The 15,988-nt window shown below is 42.8% G+C and overlaps 1 protein-coding gene across 10 annotated transcripts in view; it reads left to right on the forward strand.

The window, feature by feature from the left end:
- The window catches only part of LOC118389947 (HMG box transcription factor BBX-like), a 45,632-nt gene that overhangs the window by 10,965 nt on the left and 18,679 nt on the right, over positions 1-15,988 (forward strand). For all 10 annotated transcript variants that reach the window (XM_035779968.2, XM_035779976.2, XM_035779978.2 and 7 more), the window contains 2 exons: positions 13,501-13,663; positions 14,929-15,183. In XM_035779968.2, coding sequence (XP_035635861.1) covers positions 13,514-13,663; positions 14,929-15,183 — 405 coding nt within the window. In that variant the 5' untranslated portion in view covers positions 13,501-13,513. The remainder of the gene's footprint in view (positions 1-13,500; positions 13,664-14,928; positions 15,184-15,988) is intronic.

Below are 15,988 nucleotides of genomic sequence, written 5' to 3' on the forward strand. Positions count from 1 at the left end.
GTGAAGAGCACAGGGGGCCAATGGCGAATTTGCCAATCTTGGTGTTCTCTGGCAAATGAAAAACGTCCTTCACAGTGTTGGGCTGTATGCACAACCCCCACCTGTGGACGTCAGGCCCTCATACCACCCTCATGGAGTCTGTTTCTGACCATTTGAGCACACATGCACATTTGTGGCCTGCTGGAGGTCATTTTGCAGGGCTATGGCAGTGCTCCTCCTGCTCCTCCTTGCACAAAGGCGGAGGTAGCGGTCCTGCTGCTGGGTTGTTGCCCTCCTACGGCCTCCTCCACGTCTCCTGATGTACTGGCCTGTCTCCTGGTAGCGCCTCCATGCTCTGGACACTACGCTGACATACACAGCAAACCTTCATGCCACAGCTCGCATTGATGTTCCATCCTGGATGAGCTGCACTACCTGAGGCACTTGTGTGGGTTGTAGACTCTGTCTCATGCTACCACTAGAGAGAAAGCACCACCAGCATTCAAAAGTGACCAAAACATCAGCCAGGAAGCATAGGAACTGAGAAGTGGTCTGTGGTCCCCACCTGCAGAACCACTCCTTTATTGGGGGTGTCTTGCCTATAATTTCCACCTGTTGTCTATTCCATTTGCACAACAGCATGTGAAATTTATTGTCAATCAGTGTTGCTTCCTAAATGGACAGTTTGATTTCACAGAAGTGTGATTGACTTGGAGTTACATTGTGTTGTTTAAGTGTTCCCTTTATTTTTTTTAGCAGTGTAGTTACTCACAAGGATTCCTAAATCATTGCTAAGAATCGGGAAGTTTATACTCGTCATTGTTTTCAGGCTGGTTGTATTGATGCTAGCTAGGTACCAAGATAAAGCTAGCTAGCTACCCCAGAAGTTGCGGTCGAGCAAATAACGCTTTATTACCATTGCGGCATTGTAAACACATCATTTGTGGCCGGTGTTTGCTTGTTTGCAGACTTTTTTGTACAGCTTTGACAGTGCTACTGGCGCTTGGCTTGCACGTGCAAATTCCGAACACACAACATTCTATAATAGAACTGTGTTATTTAACGTGTCAAATAGTGTTATTGTGAAAGTGTTATTTGACGTGTATCTTTTTTGACACGCAAAGACCCAAACAGCATTCCATAGTATGTTGGGAGCAAATAGCAGTGATGCTATTACTGTGTAACTCCGGTAGTGCAACATCTGAACAATAGCGCACTTGGTAAAGTTAGTGTGTACCAGTGCTCGAACAGTCGCGAAAGCCAACATCACCCACGACAGAGAACGGTTGATTGTCAAGGGCAATGAATTCCATTATCGTGGCGTTAATAGATTTCGTCTTTGAGTTGTCACGCTGAAATGTTCTTACTCTTTCAAATGACTGCTCAACTTGTTGACTGCTCAATCCACACAGCAGACATTGTGGGCTCTAGGTTAGGAATGCTGTTTTGCACGTGTAGTGCAACATTTTACGTGGCGTCATTACGTCATGTACCTACGTTTATATAGGTATGCAAGTCAGCTTTGATATTGTTTTTTCACATCAGTGTTAACCTCTCTAGGGTATGTGGGACAATCGCGTCCCACCTGGCCAACATCCAGTGAGATTGCAGAGCGCCAAAGTCAAATACATAAATGCTCATTATAACAATTCAGAAAAGAATCAACTATTTTACATAGGTTTAAAGATTAACTTGTGAATCCAACCACGGTGTCAGATTTAAAAAATGCTTTACGGCAAAAGCATACCGTACGATTATTTGAGAATATAGCCCATCAGACAAGTCATTACAAACAGTAACCAGCCAAGAAGAAGAGTTACACAAGTCAGAAATAGAGAGAAAATGAATCACTGACCTTTGATGATCTTCATATGGTTGCACACAGAAGTCATTAATTTATTCAATAAATGTTCCTTTAGTTCGATAGTCTCTTTATATTGTCGTGGAAATTTCATGTATTACCAAATCATGAGAGAGCAAACCACAGCAAACCTCTGACCACTAGTCAGAGTTATTATAAAGTCCATCTTTAATTATATGAGCTTTACCATAGCCCTGTGACTCTCAGATCAATTCGGTGTCTATAAATTAATTCTCTGAGAGTGCTTACAAAACAGTTCTTAGTATCATTTATAGCATCTCAACTCACATGACAAATAACAGATCTTAGGAACATTACACAAAGGAAGATTTACTTGAAAGAGGAGTATCCCATAGCTAGATAGCATCAGCTATAAATTATTGTTCAGCTTGGTCTCCTAAACGAAGTTCTTATCTCGTTCTTGGTACCACTTAGGACCAAAACATTACCTCATCCAATAGCATATATCAAAAGTCAATTCTAGATACTCCCATCAAAAATACAACCCCTCCTGGACAAGCTTACGGAGAGGAGTGACTGGCTCACAGACATTGTGGAGCCAACTAACTGGTTCCCCATTAATCACACCATCCCTTCACATGGTTTAGGAATAGTTACAGACACATTCACAGATAAGACAAACCTGACCTCTCCCCTCTCTGGGCCCCAAGTAACTGAGCCCTAGGAGAGAAGGGATAACTGAAAACAGCCAACAGTATTAACATTAAGAAGACATTCTAATGACCATTATCTCACATAAGCATGATTATATGATTAAAACATCTTATTTATCAATGTTACCTAACTATTTCTGATTCTGCTACCACAATATCCAAAAACGTCCTTTTTGTTTGCGCGTTTTCTTCAGTAATCCACAGGCTCAAACGCAGTCACAACAGGCAGACAATTAATCAAAATAGTATCCGTGAAGTTCGTAGAAACATTTCAAACGATGTTCATAATCAATCCTCAGGTTGTTTTTAGCCTAAATAATCGATAATATTTCAACCGGACAATAACGTACATCATCAATATAAAAGGTAAACAAGAAAGGCACTCTCTCGGTCGCACGCATGAAAAAGCTCTGTGACACGGCAGTGTCCACTCATTCCAACTGCTCTTACTCCCTAATTTTTCAGAATACAAGCCTGAAACAATTTCTAAAGACTGTTGACATCTAGTGGAAGGCATAGGAACTGCAATTCGAGTCCTAAGTCAATGGATACTGTAATGGCATTGAATAGAAAACATTCTTTTTTAAAAATCCTACTTCCTGAATGGGTCTTTCTGAGGTTTTCGCCTGCCAAATCAGTTCTGTTATACTCACAGACACTATTTTAATAGTTTTGGAAACTGTAGAGTGTTTTCTATCCAAATCTACCAATTATATGCATATCCTAACTTCTGGGTCTGAGTTAGAAGGCAGTTTAATTTTGGCACGCTTTTCATCCAAAATTCCAAATGCTGCCCCCTATCCTAGAGAAGTTAAACTAGACGGCCGATACCAATGCTGGCATTTTTAGCTAATATGGTCCGATTCTGATATGTTCACTGATATATCGTGCATCCCTAGTTTCAACTTTAGCTTGAACACTGAAGTGACCTTTGTCTCTTTAGGAAGGAAACTACTACTACTACTTCCGGCGCCGACAGAGATGGCCGCCTCGCTTCACGTTCCTAGGAAACTATGCAGTTTTTTTTTTTTTTTTTACGTGTTATTTCTTACATTAGTACCCCAGGTCATCTTAGGTTTCATTACATACAGTCAAGAAGAATTACTGAAGAACTACTGAATATAAGATCAGCGTCAACTCATCAGTATGACCAAGAATATGTTTTTCGCGACGCGGATCCTGTGTTCTGCCTTTCAAACAGGACAGCGGAATGGATCCCATGCTGCGACCCCAAAAAACGACTCCGAAAAAGAGGGAAACGAGGCGGTCTCCTGGTCAGACTCCGGAGACGAGCACACCGTGCACCACTCCCTAGCATTCTTCTTGCCAATGTCCAGTCTCTTGACAACAAGGTTGATGAAATCCGAGCAAGGGTAGCATTCCAGAGGGACATCAAAGACTGTAACGTTCTTTGCTTCACGGAAACATGGCTCACTGGAGAGACGCTATCCGATGCGGTGCAGCCAACGGGTTTCTCCACGCATCGCGCCGACAGAAACAGACATCTTTCTGGTAAGAAGAGGGGCGGGGGCGTATGCCTTATGGCTAACGAGACATGGTGTGATGTAAGAAACATACAGGAACTCAAATCCTTCTGTTCACCTGATTTAGAATTCCTCACAATCAAATGTAGACCGCATTACCTACCAAGAGAATTCTCTTCGATCACAGCCGTATATATCCCCCCCCCAAGCAGACACATCGATAGCTCTGAACAAACTTTATTTAACTCTTTGCAAACTGGAAACCATTTATCCGGAGGCTGCATTCATTGTTGCTGGGGATTTCAACAAGGCTAATCTGAAAACAAGACTACCTAAATTTTATCAGCATATCGATTGCACAACCAGGGGTGGAAAAACCTTGGATCATTGTTACTCTAACTTCCGCGACGCATATAAGGCCCTGCCCCGCCCCCCTTTTGGAAAAGCTGACCACGACTCCATTTTGTTGATCCCTGCCTACAGACAGAAACTAAAACAAGAGGCTCCCACGCTGAGGTCTGTCCAACGCTGGTCCGACCAAGCTGACTCCACACTCCAAGACTGCTTCCATCACGTGGACTGGGATATGTTTCGTATTGCGTCAGTTAACAATATTGACGAATACGCTGATTCGGTGTGCGAGTTCATTAGAACGTGCGTTGAAGATGTCGTTCCCATAGCAACGATTAAAACATTCCCTAACCAGAAACCGTGTCTTGATGGCAGCATTCGCGTGAAACTGAAAGTGCAAACCACTGCTTTTAATCAGGGCAAGGTGTCTGGTAACATGACCGAATACAAACAGTGCAGCTATTCCCTCCGTAAGGCTATCAAACAAGCTAAGCGTCAGTACAGAGACAAAGTAGAATCTCAATTCAACGGCTCAGACACAAGAGGCATGTGGCAGGGTCTACAGTCAATCACGGACTACAGGAAGAAATCCAGCCCCGTCACGGACCAGGATGTCTTGCTCCCAGGCAGACTAAATAACTTTTTTGCCCGCTTCGAGGACAATACAGTGCCACTGACACGGCCTGCAACGGAAACGTGCGGTCTCTCCTTCACTGCAGCCGAGGTGAGTAAGACATTTAAACGTGTTAACCCTCGCAAGGCTGCAGGCCCAGACGGCATCCCCAGCCGCGCCCTCAGAGCATGCGCAGACCAGCTGGCCGGTGTGTTTACGGACATATTCAATCAATCCCTATACCAGTCTGCTGTTCCCACATGCTTCAAGAGGGCCACCATTGTTCCTGTTCCCAAGAAAGCTAAGGTAACTGAGCTAAACGACTACCGCCCCCATAGCACTCACTTCCGTCATCATGAAGTGCTTTGAGAGACTAGTCAAGGACCATATCACCTCCACCCTACCTGACACCCTAGACCCACTCCAATTTGCTTACCGCCCAAATAGGTCCACAGACGATGCAATCTCAACCACACTGCACACTGCCCTAACCCATCTGGACAAGAGGAATACCTATGTGAGAATGCTGTTCATCGACTACAGCTCGGCATTCAACACCATAGTACCCTCCGAGCTCGTCATCAAGCTCGAGACCCTGGGTCTCGACCCCGCCCTGTGCAACTGGGTACTGGACTTCGTGACGGGCCGCCCCCAGGTGGTGAGGGTAGGCAACAACATCTCCTCCCCGCTTATCCTCAACACTGGGGCCCCACAAGGGTGCGTTCTGAGCCCTCTCCTGTACTCCCTGTTCACCCACGACTGCGTGGCCACGCACGCCTCCAACTCAATCATCAAGTTTGCGGACGACACAACAGTGGTAGGCTTGATTACCAACAACGACGAGACGGCCTACAGGGAGGAGGTGAGGGCCCTCGGAGTGTGGTGTCAGGAAAATAACCTCACACTCAACGTCAACAAAACTAAGGAGATGATTGTGGACTTCAGGAAACAGCAGAGGGAACACCTCCCTATCCACATCGATGGAACAGTAGTGGAGAGGGTAGCAAGTTTTAAGTTCCTCGGCATACACATCACAGACAAACTGAATTGGTCCACTCACACAGACAGCATCGTGAAGAAGGCGCAGCAGCGCCTCTTCAACCTCAGGAGGCTGAAGAAATTCGGCTTGTCACCAAAAGCACTCACAAACTTCTACAGATGCACAATCGAGAGCATCCTGGCGGGCTGTATCACCGCCTGGTACGGCAACTGCTCCGCCCTCAACCATAAGGCCCTCCAGAGGGTAGTGAGGTCTGCACAACGCATCAGGAAGGTTACAGGAAGGCCATAAAGATCATCAAGGACAACAACCACCCGAGCCACTGCCTGTTCACCCCGCTATCATCCAGAAGGCGAGGTCAGTACAGGTGCATCAAAGCTGGGACCGAGAGACTGAAAAACAGCTTCTATCTCAAGGCCATCAGACTGTTAAACAGCCACCACTAACAGTGAGTGGCTGCTGCCAACACACTGACACTGACTCAACTCCAGCCACTTTAATAATGGGAATTGATGGGAAATTATGTAAATATATCACTAGCCACTTTAAACAATGCTACCTTATATAATGTTACTTACCCTACATTATTCATCTCATATGCATACGTATATACTGTACTCTATATCATCGACTGCATCCTGAAAAATTGACATAAACCCATTGCATCCCGATTGTCGGACTAAAACAACAATCCCAACAACCAAACATGAAAACACTTGTAGAGCTACATTGATGCTAGCTTTCCATATTGTTCTTGCTAGCTAAACTGTGGATTCAACTAAAACCAAAATCTATGAGTTCTCTGTTGAAAACAAATGTTGTGAATACACATTCATGGCTGGAATTTGGATATGTTAAAATCACCTCTGGCAGTGATGATTACAGCCAAGGGTGTCATTGTGGGGGAAAACATGAATGATTCATGGGGCCCTATCCTGATAGACAAAAAAATCTGTGATGAAAATTAAAACATATAACCATAATCTGATCAGGCATCTCTACCCAACCATCCCGTGCCCAGAAGTATCAACTTTTGCAGTGCCAGACCAGAGTGATGGGCCATTCTCAAGGAAAATACTGTCTGCTGTCTTAACCGCCTTTCAGACACGCAATGGAGTGCGCGTATTGCTGTGGTCCAACTAGTGGCAACTCATTACTGTCGATCATCAAGGCCCTAGACATGCTTCTTGCTGCCTGACAAACGAAGAAAAAGGTCTGAAAAGCTACTTCATGTCTTTCAAGGCAATCTTCCTGCTCACTTTCTGCGTAAAAGTTTTGCAGTGTATTGAGAATTAGAAGCCTAATTCTTCAGTTAGGAATTATTTCTCTGGACACTGAAGCAGCTCACATTAAGGCACTACAGGAAGAAATACAGGCTCTGCATAATCAATGGGACACTGTTCTGGCAGAAGCCTCCATGGTGGCAAATTAAATGGGTGGATCTACTCAGTTTCACAGTGAACAGAGGAACCACCAGAAAAAAATTATGTTTCCCTGATGAGACTGAAGTTGACATAGCAAATGAACAGATGTCAGACACGGGATTTCGTAACACGCTGTTTTATGTGGCTCTGGATAGTATAATCAGAAATTTGGACATGCGGCTCCACACGATTGCAGCTACATGCGAGGAGTTTCAACAATACTTACATTTAGGAAAATGTGTATCTTGTGTATCTTGCCACGAATTGAGAAACAAGTACTCCAAATATCTCCCAGATGGATTTGAAAATGAAGTGTGACATCTAAAGACATTATATGGTGCCACTTTTTCAGATGGTCTTTCTCCTTTAGAGCTCCTAAATGCCATCCACAAGATGCAGCTACAGAGCCTTTTTTGGAGAAGTGTGCATTACACTACGAATCTTCTGTACAATGCCTGTAACAGTTAATGGAGGTGAACGTGTCTTCAATAAGCTGAAACTTATAAAGAACTATCTAAGATGTACAATGTGCCAAGACAGGTTGAACAGCCTTGCCATCCTTCCAATTGAAAACCAGTTAGCTAGAAAATTTAAACTTTAAAGACATTATAAATTAGTTTGCTCACAAGAAGGCTTGACGCTGGGCTCTTGGTGCAGTGCAACCTCTGAGTTTTTTTGTTTACAGGGAATAAATACAAGGACAAATGCCTGTTCTACCCAAGCCTGCCCGGGGATGGGCAAAAGACTGTTTCAGAGTATTATCTGCTATGGTTTATCTGCTGTTGAACTCAGGAATTCCCACATAATGTCTTGACACTACAGTTGCAGTTTCACAGATGCTTGTTCTCTGTAGGTACCACATTTATTCCTGCAGTCCACATAGTTCAGGATTTATTTTTATTTTGGTTATGTTATTTAGGCATATATTTAGGAATTATGCATAGTGCAGAAGAGGGTTAGCCTTGTTTAAGAATTGGTAATAAACTATTTAATCTGAAATATGGATCACTGGTCATTTCTAAATTAAAACTGACAACAATACCATATATTAAAAAATAAGTCACCAATTGTGTAGTTATTTATAATAAAGCATCATAAAAATCTCATGACACAGACAGCTTTTTGTTAACATTAGGAACCAAACAAGTTTGCAATACTGTTAGTATAGGCAAAGGATGAAGGTGGAAACTAGAATCTGCACAATTGTAGTATAGTGCAGCAGAAGCTTATAGTTAGTACAGTTAATAACACATTGTTCAGTATGTTATTTTAATCTGAAACATTCTGATTTCTATGTTTCTGGGTAAATCTCTAAGAGATTTGCACACCTGGATTGTACAATATTTGCTCATTTATTCTTTTAAAAAATCTTCCAGCTCTGTCAAGGTGGTTGTTGATCATTGCTAGACAGACATTTTCAAATCTTGCCATCGATTTTTCAAGCGTAATTCGATCAAAACTGTAACTAGGCTACTGAGGAACATTCAATGTCATCTTGGTAAGCAACTCCAGTGTATATTTGGCCTTGTTCTAGGTTATTGTCCTGCTGAAAGGTGAATTTGTCTTCCACTGTCTGTTGGAAAGCAGACTGAACCAGGTTTTCCTCTAGGATTTTCAGTTTATTTTTATCCTAAAAAACTCCCCAGTCCTTGCCGATGACAAGCATATCCATCATTGCATGATCCAGCCACCACCATGCTTTAAAATATGAAGTGATACTTAGTGATGTTTTATTTGCCACACAATGCTTTGTACGCTTTTTGCAGTTTTATCTTGGTGCCTTATTGCAAACAGGATGCATGTTTTGGAATATTTTTTATTCTGTATAGGCTTCCTTCTTTTCACTCTGTCATTAAGGTTAGTATTGTGGAGTAACTACAATGTTGTTGATCCACCCTCCGTTATCTCCCATCACAGCCATTAAACTGTAACTGTTTTAATGTCACCATTGGCCTCATGGTGAAATCCCTGAGCGGTTTCCTTCCTCTCCGGCAATTGAGTTAGGAAGGACGCCTGTATATTTATAGTGAATGTGTGTATTGATATAAAATGTCATTAATAATAACTTTACCATGCTCAAAAGGATATTCAGTGTCTACTGGCTTTTTTTACCCATGTGCCTTTCTTTACGAAGCATTGGTAAACTTCCCTGTTCTTTGTGGTTGAATCTGTGTTTGAAATTCAGCACCCCATCGCTCTCCTTCTTGGTCAAATAGCCCCTACACAGCCTGGAGGTATGTTTTGGGTCTTTGTCCTGTTGAAAAACAATTGATAGTCCCACTAACCGCAAACCAGATGGGATGGAGCATTGCTGCAGAATGCTGTGGTAGCCATGCTGATTGTGTGCCTTGAATTCTAAATAAATCACACAGTGTCACCAGCAAAGCACCATCACACCACCTCCTTCATTCTTCACGGTGGGAACAACACATGCGGAGATCATCCTTTCACCTACTCTGCGTCACAAATACATGGTGGTTGGAACCAAACATCTCCAATTTGGACTCATCAGACCGAAAGACAGATTTCCAACAGTCTTCTAATATCCATTGCTCATGTTTCTTGGCCCAAGTGAGTTTATTCTTATTGTTGTCCTAGTGGTTTCTTTACAGCAATTTGACCATGAAGGCCTGATTCACACAGTCTCCTCTGAACAGTTGATGTGTCTGTTACTTTAACTTTGTTAAGCATTTATTTGGGCTGCAATTTCTGAGGCTGGTAATTCTAATGAACTTATCTTCTGCAGCATCGAGAACTCTGGGTCTTCCTTTCCTGTGGTGGTCCTTGTGAGAGCCAGTTTCGTCATAATGCTTGATGGGTTTTGCGACTACATTTGAAGAAACTCAAAGTTCTTGGAAATGTTCCGGATTGACTAACCTTCATGTCTTAAAGTAATGATGGACTGTCGTTTCTCTTTGCTTATTTGAACACATTTAAGGAAAGAAATTCTACAAATGAACTTTTAACAAGGCACACCTGTTAATTAAAATGCATTCCAGGTGTGACTCCCTTATGAAGCTGGTTTAGAGAATGCAAAGCTGTCATCAAGGCAAAGGGTGGCTACTATGAAGAATCTCAAATATAAAATATATTTCAATTTTGTTGGTTACTACATGTTTCCATGTGTCATTTCATAGTTTCGATGTCTTCACTATTATTCTACAATGGAAAAATGAGTAGGTGTCCTAACTCTCGACCGGTCCTGTATGTTTCTGCTTATTTCCGACATTTTGGTAGGATATTTGTTTATCAATTTCCTATAATTAGATACATGCAGCTTCTCTTCTGTCATATGATGCTCTAGAAGAAGTCCCGTGTGGCTAAATTGGTAGAGCATTTTAGTCATTTAGCACACTCTTATTCAGAGTGACTTGCAGTAGAGAGTGCATACATTTTCATACTTTTTCCAAATGACATCAGTTTGACCGGTTGTAAAGAAATAGAAAGCTGTGACCCAACATTCTGATAAGATGTCAGTTCAGCTTGCATGCATTGATGATGTGGTGGAAATAGGCTACTATCAGTTTTTATGATGCTGGTAAAGATAGCACCTCTACAGAGAGTATCTAACTGCGCATTCACATTATCTCAAGATCCTGAAGGAGAACTCAAATCTCCACTCCTCTAGTCAAAATGTAAATTTTGGTGTAGAATTTTACTGCAAGAAATGCTTAATTCTTAATCACACATAACATATGCACTGCCATCATCCTCTTTTGCCACCACCAACTCTTTCCCAAACATTACTTTTCTGGCTCTTTATTTTCAACTCTCCATTTCGCAGCTATTTTCTTATTGAATTAAACTCAGACATTGTAATTTTTCCTTAGTGGATCTATTTTTTTCTGCCCGTTCCCAAAAGCATTTTGCGGTTTTGGCACGCGTAACATTTAGGCTTTACAGAAAGCTTTCGCACTAATGCCAGACAGCCTAAAAATAATGACAGAAAAACCTCAATGTTAGCCTATCAATATAAATTGCACAAGAATTTGTTTAAATGTATTGTTTTCCTCTATTTAACCTGCCCAACCCGTGTATACAGTGAGGCAAAAAAGTATTTAGTCAGCCACCAATTGTGCAAGTTCTGCCACTTAAAAAGATGAGAGGTCTGTAATTTTCATCATAGGTACACTTCAACTATGACAGATGAAATGAGGGGGAAAAATCCAGAAAATCACATTGTAGGATTTTTAATTAATTTATTTGCAAATTATGGTGGGAAATAAGGATTTGGTCAATAACAAAAGTTTATCTCTACTTTGTCATTGCCAACAAAGGGTATATAACAGAGGTCCAACGTTTTCTGTAAGTCTTCAAAGTTTTCACACACTGTTGCTGGTATTTTGGCCCATTCCTCCATGCAGATCTCCTCTAGAGCAGTGATGTTTTTGGGCTGTTGCTGGGCAACACGGACTTTCCATTCCCTCCAAAGATTTTCTATGGGGTGGCTAGGCCACTCCAGGACCTTGAAATGCTTCTTACGAAGCCACTCTTTCGTTGCCCAGGCGGTGTGTTTGGGATCATTGTCATGCTGAAAGACCCAGCCACATTTCATCTTCAATGCCCTTGCTGATGGAAGGAGGTTTTCACTCAAAATCTCACGATACATGGCCCCATTCATTCTTTCCTTTACACAGATCAGTCGTCCTGGTCCCTTTGCAGAAAAACAGCCCCAAAGCATGTTTCCACCCCCATGCTTCACAGTAGGTATGGTGTTCTTTGGATGCAACTCAGCATTCTTTGTCCTCCAAACACGACGAGTTTAGTTTTTACCAAAAAGTTATATTTTGTTTTCACCTGACCATATGACATTCTCCCAATCTTCTTCTGGATCATCCAAATGCTCTCTAGCAAACTTCAGATGGGCCTGGACATGTACTGGCTTAAGCAGGAGGACACGTCTGGCACTGCAGGATATGATTCCCTGGTGGCGTAGTGTGTTACTGATGGTAGGCTTTGTTACTTTGGTCCCAGCTCTCTGCAGGTCATTCACTAGGTCCCCCCGTGTGGTTCTGGGATTTCTGCTCACCGTTCTTGTGATCATTTTGACCCCACGGGGTGAGATCTTGCGTGGATCCCCAGATCGAGGGAGATTATCAGTGGTCTTGTATGTCTTCCATTTCCTAATAATTGCTCCCACAGTTGATTTCTTCAAACCAAGCTGCTTACCTATTGCAGATTCAGTCTTCCCAGCCTGGTGCAGGTCTACAATTTTGTTTCTGGTGTCCTTTGACAGCTCTTTGGTCTTGGCCATAGTCGAGTTTGGAGTGTGATTGTTTGAGGCTGTGGACAGGTGTCTTTTATACTGATAACAAGTTCAAACAGGTGCCATTAATACAGGTAATGAGTGGAGGACAGAGGAGCCTCTTAAAGAAGAAGTTACAGGTCTGTGAGAGCCAGAAATCTTGCTTGTTTGTAGGTGACCAAATACTTATTTTCCACCATAATTTGCAAATAAATTAATTAAAAATCCTACAATGTGATTTTCTGGATTTTTTTTCTCATTTTGTCTGTCATAGTTGAAGTGTACCTATGATGACAATTACAGGACGCTCCCATCTTTTTAACTGGGAGAACTTGCACAATGGGTGGCTGAGTAAATACTTTTTTGCCCCACTGTATAACCACGTGGACTGTGGGTTATGGGTATGCATTACTAGTGTGTTTGTGTGAACTAGTAATTCTTAGGTTATTGCTGAAACAATATTTTCTTAGTAATTACCTTGTCATTTAAAAATAGTGCTCCTGAGTTTTCAGTGCTACTAGGTATGCAACACTTCAGTGAGTCATCTGCTTCTGTAGAAGTACTTGAGGTTAGCTTCTATCTTGTATTCTAATCACTTTTCATGACCTTTAACCTTTACTCTCCGCTACCACTATCCCTACCACCAACAGTTGCTCAAGAGACTAAAGAATTCAGTCAGTAATCAATCCAATGTATTTGTATAGTGCTGCTTACTTACAAAGTCATTGATCATAGTGCTCAACAAGACCTGAGAAGTTTCCCCTAGGTAAAGATCTAGGATCATCTTACCCAATCCTATTAGTGGGGGAAAAGCAAACAAGATCAGCGTCTAAATGTATCTGAGTGAACTCCCTTTCTGCCCTCTCCAGGCTCGGCAGCGCCATGAAAGGTGGAGGAAGGGGTAAGGAGCCTCCGGTGGAGGTGAGCTGCAAGCGGCCCAAGCGCAAGTGTCTACAATGGCACCCGCTACTCTCCAAGAAGGCCCTGGACTTTTCGGAGGAGGAAGAGGAGGACGAAGAAGAACTAGAGAAGGTGACTGTCTTCTTTTGCAGGTGTTGCGTTCAGTATGTACGTTTTGAAATGAAAGAGCATTTCCTATTGGGCAAGTTTAGATGGATAGTTTCGGGTTTCTACTGAACATAACTCTGGACATCTCTTGCTGCATTCCCACTTGCCTATTGCCCCATGAAACATTTACGACAGTCTATTGTTATTTCACTGTATATTATGCAGTGACCTCTCACTCCAGTATAGAACCACCAGCCAAGGGCACTTTACCCCCTCTATGAAGTATCTCTCCCTGCCTGGCTGTTGGGGCAGAAATACCATGTTGAAAATATGATTTGAACATTTGAATTTCTAAAACACACATCATTTTGATAACTAAGTATGTAGTCTAGAAGTATTCACTTTCATTTTCTATGATGTAAAAAAAAAAAATACACTGAACAAAAATATAAACACAACATGTAAAGTGTTGGTCCCATGATTCATGAGCTGAAATAAAACCTCCAAGAAATGCTCCATATACACAAAAAGTTGTTTTTCTCAAATGTTGTGCACAAATGTGTTTACATCCCTGACAGGTATGGCATATCAAGAAGCTGATTAAACCGCATGCTTATTACACAGGTGCACCTTGTGGTGGGGACAATGCACTTTAAAATGTGGAGTATGCCACACAACACAATGCCACAGATGTCTCAAGTTTTGAGGTAGCGGGCAATTGGCATGCTGACTGCAGAAATGTCCACCAGAGCTGTTGCCAGAGAATTTAATGTTAATTTCTCTACCATAAGCTGCCTCCAATGTGGTTTTAGAGTATTTGGCAGTACACCTAACCGGCCTAGCAACCGCAGACCACATGTAACCATGCCAGCCCAGAACCTCCACATCCGACTTGTTCACCTGTGGGATCGTCTGTGGGGGGATGCTGAGGAGTATTTCTGTCTGTAATGATGCCCTTTTGTGGGGGAAAAAACTAATTCCGATTGGCTGGGCCTGGCTCCCCAGTGGGTGGGCCTATGCCCAGCTATGGCTGCACTCCTGCCCAGTCATGTGAAATCCATATGCCTTAATCTAATTGACTGATTTACTAATATGAACTGTAGCTCAGTAAAATGAAAATTGTTTTGATATTTTTGTTCAGTATAAAACACATTTCTGAATTACTTCCAAATTGATATCAACTGAATCAGCACTATAAAATGGAGCATAACCATTGTTGTGATAATAATGGTGGTGGGGGTAGTGATGATGTATATTAAAACATCTATCACTGATGCGTCTGTCCACAGAAGCCATTGTTGGTTAGGGAGACCCGGGGGCCGAAGGTGCCATGCGGGGGGCCCCCGGAGGGGGAAGAGGACTCTTCAGAGCAGCGGGCTCGCCGGCCCATGAATGCCTTCCTGCTTTTCTGCAAGCGCCACCGATCGCTGGTGAGGCAGGAACACCCTCGACTGGACAACCGCGGTGCCACCAAGATCCTGGCTGATTGGTGGGCCGTGCTGGAGCCCAAAGAGAAACAGAAGTACACTGACATGGCCAAGGAGGTGAGCATCACCAAAATCCCGTTCTGGAATTGTCAAACGTCTCTTATTCTCTTAGGGGCGAATTCTATCCAATTCAGTAAAATGTTCACTTAGTCTCCCCGTGATATCAATGCATGATGACTAAGTGAACATTTTCTTAAGATGCATGCTGACCAGACCGCTCGCTCACCATTGCGCATATGTTGATTTTGGCCACGCACACCAGATGCGATCAGGACACACAACTATATTAATGTTGGAGACAAGTCTAAAAGCATTAAACATTTATGGCGATTTAGCTAGCTAGCTTACTGTTGCTAGCTAGTTTTTCCTGGGATGTAAACATTGGGTTGTTATTTTACATGAAATGCACAAGGTCCTCCACTCTGACAATTAATCCACAGATACAAGGGTAAACAGAGTTTGTTTCTAGATATATCTCCTTCAGGCTTCTTCTTTGGACTTTATATGGCGGTTGGCAACCAATAAAAATAAAAAAAAAGTTGTATTTTTCACCCCTTTTTTACTCCCCAATTTTGTGGTGTCCAATTGGTAGTAGTTACAGTCTTGTTTCTTCGCTGCAACTCCCGTATGGACTCTGGAGAGGCGAAGGCCGAGAGCCATGCGTCCTCCGAAACACAACCCAACCAAGCCGCACTGCTTCTTGACACAATTCCCATCCAACCCAGAATCAAGCCGTAGCAATGTGTCACACCTGGCGACCGTGTCAGCGTGCACTACGCACGGTCCGCCACAGGAGTCGCTAGTGCGCGATGAGACAAGTGTATCTCCCTAACCCGGACGACGCTGGGCCAATTGTGCGCCG

This window comes from Oncorhynchus keta, chromosome 11, assembly GCF_023373465.1.
Source record: "Oncorhynchus keta strain PuntledgeMale-10-30-2019 chromosome 11, Oket_V2, whole genome shotgun sequence".
Lineage (NCBI taxonomy): Eukaryota > Metazoa > Chordata > Actinopteri > Salmoniformes > Salmonidae > Oncorhynchus > Oncorhynchus keta.